Source organism: Silurus aristotelis, assembly GCF_946808225.1.
Source record: "Silurus aristotelis genome assembly, chromosome: 14".
Lineage (NCBI taxonomy): Eukaryota > Metazoa > Chordata > Actinopteri > Siluriformes > Siluridae > Silurus > Silurus aristotelis.
This window is the reverse complement of record NC_139587.1, coordinates 22,788,509-22,800,592: the sequence shown is the minus strand read 5'-3', so window position 1 is coordinate 22,800,592 and position 12,084 is coordinate 22,788,509. Positions and strand designations below refer to the sequence as shown.

The window sequence follows — 12,084 nt, the reverse complement described above, 5'->3', positions numbered from 1 at the left end:
CTGTACTGAAAAGGAACCTGGGGTTGTTTTTGTTATTTTCTATGAGTTTGCTCAGGTGTTTAGCTCTAGCAGCTTTTAGCGCCTGTCTGTAGCTAAGCATACGGTCTTTATACGCAATTCTAAATACCTCCAATTTAGTTTTCCTCCATTTTGCGTATGACTATTATACCAAGGTGCAGGTGCTTGTTCTCGAACCTTTTTTAACCGGATGGGGGCAACAGTGTCTAAAGTGCTAGTGAGGATAAGGTCTATGTTGTTCGCCATCTCATCAAGATGATCAGCAGTTATGGGTTTAATGTGAAACTGAGATAAATCAGGCAGGTTATTTATGAATCTGTCCTTAGTGGTTGGAATAATAGTCCTACCAAGTCGATACCGTGGTGAAACACGGTTAATCTGCTCTACCGGTAGTGTGTACAGTAGGAGATAATGGTCTGTGATGTCATCACTCTGGGGTAAAATATCTATATCAGTGACGTCTGCTCCGTGGGATATTATTAAGTCTAGTGTGTGGTTAAAACGGTGGGTTGGTCTGGTGACGTTTTGTTTAACTCCAAAAGAGTTTAGTAAATCGACAAATGATAATCCTAGGGCATCGTTTTCATCATCTACATGAATATTAAAATCTCCTACAAGCAGCACTTTATCAAAGCTGATCAAGAGGTCTGAGAGAAAACAAGCAAACTCATGAAGAAAATCAGCGTAGGGTCCTGGGGGTCTGTACACGGTGACCAGGGCGAGTTTTCTATGCATGTCTGAAAGTGCAATTTTAAGAACGAGCACTTCAAATGATTTAAAGCTGAATCCTAATTTCTGACTAACATTAAGAGAAGCACTATAAATGGTTCCTACACCCCCCCCACGACCAGTCTGACGGGGCTCATGCTTATAAACATATCCTGACGGTGTCGACTCGTTTAGACCCATATAATCACCTGGTTTAATCCAGGTCTCAGTGAGACAGAGTGCATCGAGATTATTCTCTGTGATCATCTCATTTACAATCAGTGCTTTGGGTGCAAGTGATCTAATGTTTAAAAGACCGAACTTTAGAACTTTGTTGTGTTTGTTTATCTGGCATTTTTCAGTTTTAACTGCAATAAGATTATTTCTGGATCTTGTGTATGTAATTCTTGGTTTTACTACACGAGGAATAGATACGGTTTCTATAAACTGGGCTGTGTGTCAACTTGTAACTATTTGGTCTGTAGTATGCGTGTTCTTATAGTTGAAGATTTCTTGATGTCTTACCAGTCAGATGGTGTGTAGTATCCTAGAGATGTTATCTGATAGCACTGCTGCTCCAACTCTGCTGGGGTGCAGGCCATCAGGGCGGAAGAACCTAGGACGCTCCCAGAAACAGTTCCAGTTATTAACAAAGAGAAGTTTATGTTCTCGACACCATGACTGTAACCATTCATTTAGAGCTAAAAGTCTACTAAACTTCTCAGCCCCTCGCTGGTAAGTGGGAAGAGGTCCTGACACAATGATCCTCGTTGTGGGTGATGTGCTGCGTACCGTCTCCACCAGGATCCTGAAGTCCCTCTTTAAGATCTCCGTTTGCCGCAGCCTGGTGTCGTTTGATCCGGCATGGAGAACAACCGCTCCGAAGTTCTCGTTCAGGATCGCGGGTACCTGCGCAGCGACATCCAGAACACGAGCACCAGGAAAACAGCGAGTGTGCACCTTACCTTTAGCTCGGGTAGCGCGGACATGCCGGACGATGGAATCTCCGAGAATAACAGTGTCGCGTTCCGTCTCGCGGAGGGGGACGAAGCGGTTCTCGGTCAAGATCTCGAAGGCCGGTGGTGGAGGTGGAGACGTCCTCGATCGGGGCTTGGCTTGTCTCTTCCGCCGCGGCCGCATCCAGGGTCCATGTTGCACCGGTGCCGGAGTTGTAGGTGCGCTGGGCCTGGGCATAGAAGCACGCGGAGTTGATGTGCTGGGAGCGTTAGGTTCAACCCGGGAGTTTACCTGGGATGAGTGCGCGTCCGCCCGGGATGTTTCCAGCGCCGCTTTCCGCTCTCGCAGCCGGGCATGCTTTACATGCAGCTCGCGAATCTGTTTCTCCAATGCCTCCATCTCCAACGCCACCGATTGCAACTCGAACGAGTCCTCACCTGTGCTCGAATGCAGACAAACAACCGGCATAGTGCTTATCGTCACGAACAGATTTATTATACAGAGATGTGAGTGAGAGAAAATAAATATAAACAACACTAGTTATAGTCGAGTTAACTAACTACAGGCACAAGTCAGGAAGACAAAAACAATTAAGGATTATTAAAAGAGGAAAAACGGATGGATAGATAGCAGAGTTTGTTTAAAAGACGCCGAGAGAGATACAAACACGTAACTCGCGGCAAACAAGTCAAACACAGGAAGCTCTACCCGAGAAAAGAATTGGGGTTTTACAGAAGAATGCCTGCATTGTCATAACATCATCATTGTCTCTAATTGGCTTTTATATCCTTCAAACCGTTGTTGGTTTCTTGTGAATTGGAATCTTTATATTGCCAAGGCCTTCTATGGCAGGGAGTCTGTGAAATAGTGAAATGATCAATGCTCTGTGTTTGAGTAAGATGACCGACTCAACCTCATCACAGAGCTGTACCCAGGTTCACTCAAGGAGGGTAGATAGCGCTTCCCTCGGAATGTGTTTTCCAATGATACGATACATTAAAGATATATATGCAGCAGCTACCGATGCGATGCAACACTATTCGCCCCATCATGATGCAGTGCAATCCGTTTTGGATTCGATTCAACACCATGCACTTCGATGCCATAGGAAAAAAAATATGATGTTATGCAATTCAATATGTTACGGATAGTTCACTTTTATTTCTTTGGTTCAGACCGACAGCAAATCATCAATTTATTGAAGTGTCTTTTCTGACTTCTAACGCACAGGCTTTTCACACAGGCTTTTGTAGTGCAAAAGAAATGAAAAAGATTCCTGTTCTGTCTGCAGGAAGACGCAGCTCTACCTCTGCCATGTTAATCTGTATTCTATGTGACTCTTGGGACACGCCTCGGTTATACGTTAGACGGTCTGTGATGCGTCATATTCACGTAGCAGCAGTGGTGCTGAGAGAACGCGCTCGAGACACAGTTAGCGAGGAGAAATCGATCTACATGGAAAATGTTGGGCACAAATTATCGGTCACTTTGTAAATAATAAAAGTATAGCGCATTTACTAATAACGATATATAAATAAATCGTTTTTTTACCACTGTAAATATGTTTAAAAGATGCATCACGATACTTCTGTCCAATGCACGTTTTTTTTTTTAACGATGCATCACATTGTTAAGATTTTTGCCGATGCGATTCAGCGAATCATATCATTCATATTATGCAGCGGTTCAGAAAGACATGGAGGCTTAAAGTGTCTTATAGGAAGCAGCATGGAGTAACACTGGCTCCGGTTTTTAAAGGCAGGGCCGACATAGCTTCCCGGCTTCCATAAATAGACATTTGGCAAGGGTCACTATTGTGCATTTCACAGAAGGAAACCAAGAAATCGATTCTCCCAGTTAATGTCCCCCAGCTTTAATTCTTCAGTTATTCAGTAATTCAGTAATTTTGGGTTTATGGTCAAAATATGAAGTGTGTCTAAATGGCTAGTTCTGTCTAAATCGTTTCTACATGGTATCCACATGTAGGCAACAAGGGAAAAATACATGATTAGCATATGTTTAGCAGCGAATGCTAACTTTTACAACAAAGCAGCATACAGCAAGTTCATACCGAAAAGTGTTTCCTTTTTCTTTAATCTCGTTTTTTTTTTTTTTTTTTTTTTTTTTTAAACACGTTCTGAAGTGTTGTTTCATTTAATTGTAGTGGCCATCTTCAGGAAATAGACACGTAGTCAAAAAGCTGTTAACATGCAACCAATATTAACTCGGAAAGTTTTTTCAGCAATTCAGCAACTTCTTCCATTTCTGTGACCTGTAATGCACTTTAATACTGAAATACCCAATTGTACATCACCAGAATCGATCAAATCTAAATTGTCTGATTAGCTTTGTGATATTTATTGTAATTGTCTGAGTCACATTTTTTGTAGAATTAATACATTATTTCTTTTTCAGCATGGCAAAAATTACACAATATTCACTAAGTAGGACTAAAAAACTTCTTGTATCTGATCTGCTCGAATTGCTGATTTCCTCATGTCTTTTTTTAGTTTCAGAATCCTCCCCATCATACACTGTTTTTTAAATGATGTTCACAGACTGGCTCAAAATAGCCAAAACAGGAAGCAGCCCACTTCAGACACAGCCACAAAGGCAGAAAGAACTTCTGTTCGAGGCGTCAGGAAACGCATACATACATGCACGCGCACGCACAAGCACACACACAAACACATGCATATGCACAGGCCTTCATAATGCTTTTTTGTTTTTTTTGCGTCACTAAACTGCTTGCTAAACTTGCCTGCTCAGTGTGTGCATGAGTATAGTACGAGTTCATAATCTGCTAAAACTTTATTGCCTCACAAATGTCATGCAAACATTCTCTGAGCTTTGAGCTCACCATTCAGAGAAGGGAAAAAAAACTTCACCAGAAATAGTTTAAGGTTTCGGGTGTTTTAACTAGTTTTTACATTCAGTGTAACTTGGACGAGGAGCTGAGTAGTGGTTTATGTGTTATATATGTACTCAGATCTTGCTTCCTGCTTTCTTTCTCTTTCTTTCTTCCACTCTCTACACCCAACTGTTATTGAATTCATTTACAATTTCACATACTATTAGATTGTCTGGTCATGTTTTATTCACACGCACAAGCAGCGTCTTTTGTATTTCTCAGGTACGTAAATTGTTGCCTTGACAGGTTCCAGGATGTGTTTTTTTGTTTGTTTTGTTTTTATGCTGTCAACTCTATTTGTCTTAAGGCTCTTGTTCCGAGTGGCTGAGGTGGGTTTTTTGCTTTCAGTTTAAATGAAAGCACCAGTTCCTTCAGCCTCAGTGTGCTCAGTAAGACCCATTAGTTGAAATGGTGGTGAAATCCTTCTTCATTGATCTTTTAGTCCTGGTTCACTTAAGCATATAGCATTTAAGCAGTAAAGAACTCAGCATGAGCTTGATGATAAACAAGGTTGCTTTGCCATCGAGTTCAGTGATTGATCGCGTGATCATCAGCCTGGGTATCAGGTGCAGGTTTGGTATGCGTGTGATTTGTTATGGATGGTGTGGTATCACGAACATGGTGTCGTCTCACCTGCTGCCTGCAATTCAGTTCCTGGAAAAGTTGATGAAAAGGAAGTGACAAAGAGAAAGGTCAGACATTTATGAGGCACAACTGTTACGTTTCTGTTGCACTGGTTACATTATCTTCTGCTCGAACGCTACAAAAACTTTGATGCATGAAGCCTGAGAGTAGTCTGCATGTGCGAATGTGTCTTTCTGAAGAAAGGGGTTAAACCCTTTTTACTATACTGTAGTGGAAAGTAGAGCCTTTGAAATATTCACACAAATGTCAGAGTATTCGGTTCGTCCCATTTTGACAGCATGCACTCGGGCTGCCACAAGTTTGCGCCAAAACCTCTCTGATCTATTTTAGATCAAATATATCAAAAGAAGAGAAGAGATGAGACATGGAAAAATGTCTCTGATCTTTTGTACAAAGCAGTGCAGATTAGATAGAGAGATAGAGAGCTCACTTTATTAATCCCAGTGGGAAAGTGTAGCACATTTTAAATATTCAAGGTATTTAACATTCATCTTGTTGGTTTGAAATATTTAAGAAATCTAATAATCTTTGAGCCCAGTGTATGCATAAATGTCTTTTCTTGATAAAGGTGAAGACAAATCTGCAGTTGATGTCAACATGTCTAACCCACTTCTTATTGGTGTTTATGTGTGCAGCACTACACAAAAGACGCAGACGGGCTTTGCACCAGACTCATGAAACCCAAGCTCATGGAGGGAACAGTGGCAGCGCAGGATGAGTTCTCCAGAAGTAAGAGCATAGAACGTCCTCCATTTCTTCTTTCATTAATCAGAGTCTCTTGTGTCCTTGCTGGGGTTGTTTTTTCACCTCTTGTTTTTGTGAAAGTTTCCTGATCATGTGATCAGGCATGATATGTATGATATTCTCTATACGTGTGTAGAGTGAATAGGATACAAAGTGATGCAGAAGTATTAATGTATGTATTAATAATATTACAGTGTAAAGTAATATACATTATGGGAATTAAGGATGTGCATCGCCATAACTGAGTCTGATGCGATTCGCGTCTCGACACATGCAATAAAGACACATATGAAGGCGCTACTGATACTACCGAATGCGATACGATCCACCCCATGCGATCTGATTTCAGGTTGATTCTACACAATGCGATTCAATGCACTATGATGCAATGGAAAAAATATGATGCAATGCAATTGAATATGGTACACAGGGATCAACAGGATAAACAGAAAAAAGATTCTGTTCTGTCTCCAGCAAGATACAGCTCTACCTCTGCCATGTTAATCTATTTTTAAAAGTTAACGTGTTAGAAGCAGGAAAAATGGGCAAGCGTAAGGACATGAGTGAGAACATTAGACAAGGACCTAAGGACCTAAAATTATTGATGCACATGGGGAGATACAGTTGCACATGCATGCAAGTGTATCTTAAATTACTGAAGACGTTATGGTGTTGATGCCTGATGCATCAGGACTGTTTTGGCAGCAAAAGGGGAACCAACACAATATTAGTCAGGTGGTGATAATGTTATGTCTGATGTGTGTATATTCTATGTGACTCTCAGGACACGCCTCGGCCTCCGTAGTGTTGTGATGAGTCGTATTCACGCAACGGTGATGAGAGAAGGCGCTTGAGAATCAGTTTAGAGAGGAGAAATCAGTCTACGTATAAAATATTGGTCACAGATTAATAGTCTCTTTCTAAATATTAAAAGTATAGCGCACTTACAAATCGTTATATATAGACATTGCAAATATGTTGAAAACAACACAACACGATACAAATGCCAACTTGTATCTCATGCACACGTTTTTAAATCACTGCATCAAGTCGTAAGTTTTATGCCAATGAATCTTACCATCCCATATATGAGTACTTTCACGTCAAATTGGAGTTGGGAACGGTTTTGGCTAATGTTCTGCATCTCTTATGCATTCTGATTGGAAATTAATTGCATGGTAATTAAGCCGATTCTCAGAAACACTGTTTTCTCCGACGTCCAAACAACATGCAATATGGTGGACACGAGTCTCTAAATCGACCTTAAGAGTTAATGAGTATATGAACAGTGCTTTGTGATGGACTGATGTGCCATCCAGGTGTAATCCTGTTTTATGGCTAGCAATACAATTTCATGTTCCAAACGAAACGTAGCAGAATAAACCACCACGTAAGCAACATGAAAAGTCAGTTGGAGCATCACTATCACCATCCTGACCTGTATCATATATGAGCACCAAACGATAAGTGATTTCTGATACTGGATGTTTCTCTAAGCTCCTTTATAATGATTCTTGTCAAATCTTTTCCAGAATATTGTACAAGGTTTTTTGAGAAGACGTACAGGTCAGGGTTCTTTCTGTGCCCTGAGACTGGTACAGTGCAGATTCAATGCAGAATGTTCATACTTGCATGACATACATAGCATTTACATGTTAGCAGGGTGGTTTTATACCGTATAGAAGAAAGAAACACTACTGATATGTAAAGCTTCTTCCTTGTGTCTTTTTGGTTTAATGCTCACAGCTATTCACACTTCCTGTTTGTGTTGCACAGGTGGATGGGCACTGAACCTCAAGGAACTGAAACTCATTCAATCTATTGGAAAGGGTGAATTCGGAGGCAAGTTTCACACACGGTCTATCAAAGACTATCCACTTTACACTTTAAGCGCATTCACAGTGAATAATTAGCTTGTAAAAGCATTCTCTAATGACGAAGCCGTCCAAGATGTTTCAAAACGATATTGTTTATGTTTCCGCTGCCCTAAGATGACTGCTTAGCGTTATTGGTTATTCATCACTTCCTGGATTTGAATCTAATACTTGTGCAGGTTAAAAGTCTAGAAAGGGCAACATATCCATCAAAAAAAGATAAGATCTGAGAAAATCCAAGCATGACTCTAATCGTCCGGCGAATGACGTGCAATGTTTTGCGCAGATGTCATGGTGGGAGATTACAGAGGCAATAAAGTGGCCGTGAAGTGCATCAAACATGACGCCACAGCGCAGGCCTTCATCGCAGAGGCCTCGGTCATGACGTGAGTTGGGTTTGAAATTTCCGTGAAGCTCCAGTAGTCACAAACAAGAAGTGCACTCATCAGTCAACATTTACTCCTGTATTTTTGTAGAAATGCTTCGTGGACATTTTTTTTTCTTCCCCCTTTCCCCCCAATGTAGGCAAATGAGACACAATAACCTGGTGCAGCTGTTGGGAGTGATCGTTGAGGAGAAAGGCAGTTTGTTCATCGTCACAGAGTACATGTCTAAGGTCAGTGACAGGAACCACATTTACCCAGCACCAGTGGTGGACGAAGTACTTAAGTAAAATTAGTGTTTCCCTGAAAATAAGACATCTCCCAGAAATAAGCCCTAGCATGATTTTTTTTTCAAGGTCCCCCCCAATAAAAGCCCTACCCCAAAAATAAGCTAAATAAATAGTTATAATTGTCAGCCAGCATTTAAAGTAGTACTATAGATCTGTTGCAACACACGATAGTGTATTGAATTATAAGATATTAATATAACAATAATAGTTGGTCCCCTGGTGGTCTAGTGGTTAAGATGCAGCGCTCCCACCGCTGCGACCCGGGTTCGATTCCCGGTCAGGGAACCATCCCCAGCCACTCTTAGTGCCGGTCCCAAGCCCGGATAAATTGGGGAGGGTTGCGTTAGGAAGGGCATCCAGCGTAAAACATGTGCCAAATCAAACGTGCGGAGGATCCGCTGTGGCGACCCCTAACGGGAGAAGCCGAAAAGAAAGTTTAATATAACAATAATAGTTATAGTAATATAAAATTAAATACATTATAATTACTGTGTTTTTCATGTCACCCAAGCGGGTGGATGATAGTGAATGAAGTGGATGATATATAGATTTTTGTACCATATATAAATAAACGTACCGCTAGATTGTTGTAGATAAGAATATGACCTCCCCCGAAAATAATTTTGGAGCAAAGATTTATTTAAGACCTGGTCTTATTTTTAGAGAAACACAGTAGTTACACTCGGTAAAATATGACTCTAGTAAAAGTGGCCCCGTTTAAACTTTCACTTAATTAAAAGTACAAAAGTATTTGCCTTCAATCTACTGTACTTAATAGATTAATAATAGTTACATGTGCAAAAACTTGTATATCCATCATTGTACACTTTTTCTGCCATTTGTTTCACTACTGCTAGACATTTAATTTCAATGAATATATAACTTAATATGCATATTTATTTAAATATCAATAAAGTATTCTGATTCTAATTTAAACTCGCATTGCATTGGCACTGTAGAGTTTTTAAATCCATTTCCCAAAGCTTTTAGGTTAACTGCATTAGCACAGTGATGTTTTTGACTGCATTTATTTGCCGAACTTAAACACACGGCATGGAAGGCTACATTAATACAAAGTGACCGTTTCTCTGCAGGGAAGCCTGGTGGACTACCTCCGCTCCAGAGGACGCACTGTTATCGGAGGAGATTGTTTGATCAAGTTCTCTATGTGAGTGTTCAAATCTGGTTTGAGAGAAGTAAAGTTTGAGGAATACTCTTGTAAAATGTATTGCAAACGCCTCAGTGGTTCGTGGTGTTCGTCTACGGTCCGCTGCAAACGGAGACAATAATTAGTAAGTACATGATAATAATACAAAATAAGTCTAATTTTTATTTAAGTAGCACCAATAAGCAAATAGTTTGCTTAAATATACGAGGAATCTTGATCTTTTTATTAGAGTAAACAGTGCACGTTTAACATGCAGACACTGTGCAGAAACGCTGGCCTGTATGAGACATGAACCATACAACATGATATGCAACACAGATAATATAAACATGATTACACATAACACAACTAGATGACCACGCACAGAAAGCCGTTCCGATTGGCCAATGACACACAGTGACATTTTAGTGAAGTGATTGCAGTGATTATTAAAATAAAAAAAGATATTGCACTTGGCTTTGATATTGCACAAGTAGAGAAATAGAGGAAGTGTAGTAAGAAGTCCAATATAGATTGGGGTTATGGGAGGGCGTTTAGAATCTGAAATCTTTCTGGATTTTAACAACAATGATTGTAACCATGCCATGCAGATCATTTTTATTTGTCTTTAGTAGTTTTTTTTAGTCAGTGGCAGTGGAACACTGCTCTCTCTATCTATTTCATAAGGAGAAAGTGAAGTGCACATGGGAAAGAATCTTCCTGCTGAAAATGAGTTTAAAGTGAAAAGGCCAGAATTGCCAATAACCGATTAATCAACCGATAGTTTTTAAAGTGGATACTGGATTTTTTTTTTAAAGAAATACTTAAACATAACGCTATGTAAAATAGTACAGAACTTTAATCAAAAACATAAAAAATAAACAATGCTGAATTATGAACATGTGCTGAAGGAAATAAATATGAATCAATTCATTACTAAATAGAATGAGATCATTAATAAATAGAATATTGCACTCTCCGTGCAGTGCACAGGTTTATATATACAAAAAACAACGTGGCGTCAGTGATCAGCCTCTTGTAATGACACCGGACAGAAAGCCGGAAAAACTGTCTATGGATTTTGGCAGATAGCCGATAGTTCCAGCAATCAACTATCAGTACCCATTCAATCGGCAAAACCGGTCACTCGGTCGACTGTTACTACTTTCTGTACTGAGACATGATTAAATTTGTGTCGTAATAATCATTGCTCACACACACTTAGGGATATGGTAGATATAGGTCAAAGATTTTGGAAGAATAATATTTAAGGTCATGTGGACCAGGTATTTTAAAACGACACAAATCCGTTCCGCTTTTCCAGTTATTGCAATCCTTTGAGCAGTTATTGTAATTAAGATTGAAATATGGTCTCTCTGCCCCTCTGTATAGGAATGTGTGTGACGCCATGGAGTATCTGGAGAGTAACAACTTTGTCCATAGAGATCTGGCAGCTCGGAATGTTTTAGTCTCGGAGGACAACATCGCTAAAGTCAGCGATTTCGGTTTAACCAAGGAGGCATCGTCCACTCAGGACACGGCTAAGCTGCCCATCAAATGGACGTCCCCTGAAGCCCTGAGAGAGAAGGTAGTGTGCGCGTGTGTTTGTGAGCATAAGTGTGAGTGTGTGCGACTGTTTGTGGGTGATCAGCTGCAGACAGTTGTAATAAAGGCCACGGCTAAATTCAGTCATTTCTGTGTGTCTGAACAGAAATTCTCCACCAAGTCGGATGTATGGAGTTATGGAATATTGCTCTGGGAGATCTATTCCTTTGGCCGTGTACCGTACCCAAGAATTGTAAGTATTCTTTACTTTAAAGAGTTTATTCACTCCTGTATTTCTTGCAGAAAGAAATACATTTTTAATTGTTTACTGTGAGAGGGACAAAAGCCACAGTTTTTACAGATTTACTTAAGGGAGATTTAAAAAAGAGAGTCTGGTGCAGCGGTGTGAATTGTTTCACACACACCTTAAACACCACTGAGTGCACCAACAAATGCAATCCTTTTTATTATTTCGGCTGCTCCATTTTTTGGTCACCACAGCGGACCGCCCGTCTCCATTTCATCTGCCTCTTTCAAACCAACTACCTGCATGTCTTCCCTCACTACATCCATAAACCTCTGCTTTTTCTCCTGCATGTTGGCTCCATCCTCAGCATTCTTTTACCGATATACCTTGTGTCTATCTTCTGCACATGATCAAACCATCTCAATCGCGCTTTCCTCACCTTTTTTCCAAAACGTCCTGCCTACACTTGTTTCTGATCCTGTCCATCCTCATCAGTTCTCCAGCTCCACCTCCTGTCTTTATGCCACTGTCTTTAAACCATACAAAAAAGCAGGTCGCACCACCGTCCTATTAACTTTCCCTCTCACTCCTGCAGATATCTCTCTATCACAAATC

The 12,084-nt window shown here is 40.4% G+C and overlaps 2 protein-coding genes across 5 annotated transcripts in view; one reads left to right on the top strand and one right to left on the bottom strand.

Annotated features, from left to right (window-relative positions):
- Positions 1-12,084, top strand: part of csk (C-terminal Src kinase) — a 41,947-nt gene that overhangs the window by 27,716 nt on the left and 2,147 nt on the right. For all 4 annotated transcript variants that reach the window (XM_083560890.1, XM_083560889.1, XM_083560892.1 and 1 more), the window contains 7 exons: positions 5,875-5,968; positions 7,760-7,825; positions 8,144-8,243; positions 8,383-8,473; positions 9,625-9,698; positions 11,070-11,265; positions 11,389-11,475. In XM_083560890.1, coding sequence (XP_083417016.1) covers positions 5,875-5,968; positions 7,760-7,825; positions 8,144-8,243; positions 8,383-8,473; positions 9,625-9,698; positions 11,070-11,265; positions 11,389-11,475 — 708 coding nt within the window. The remainder of the gene's footprint in view (positions 1-5,874; positions 5,969-7,759; positions 7,826-8,143; positions 8,244-8,382; positions 8,474-9,624; positions 9,699-11,069; positions 11,266-11,388; positions 11,476-12,084) is intronic.
- Positions 717-2,067, bottom strand: LOC310736914 (uncharacterized protein). The gene is made up of 3 exons (XM_083560912.1): positions 1,975-2,067; positions 1,519-1,912; positions 717-1,342 (listed from the first exon to the last, which is right to left on the bottom strand). Exons 1-3 carry the CDS (start codon positions 2,037-2,039, stop codon positions 1,328-1,330), a joined length of 474 nt encoding a protein of 157 aa, XP_083417038.1. The 5' UTR covers positions 2,040-2,067; the 3' UTR covers positions 717-1,327.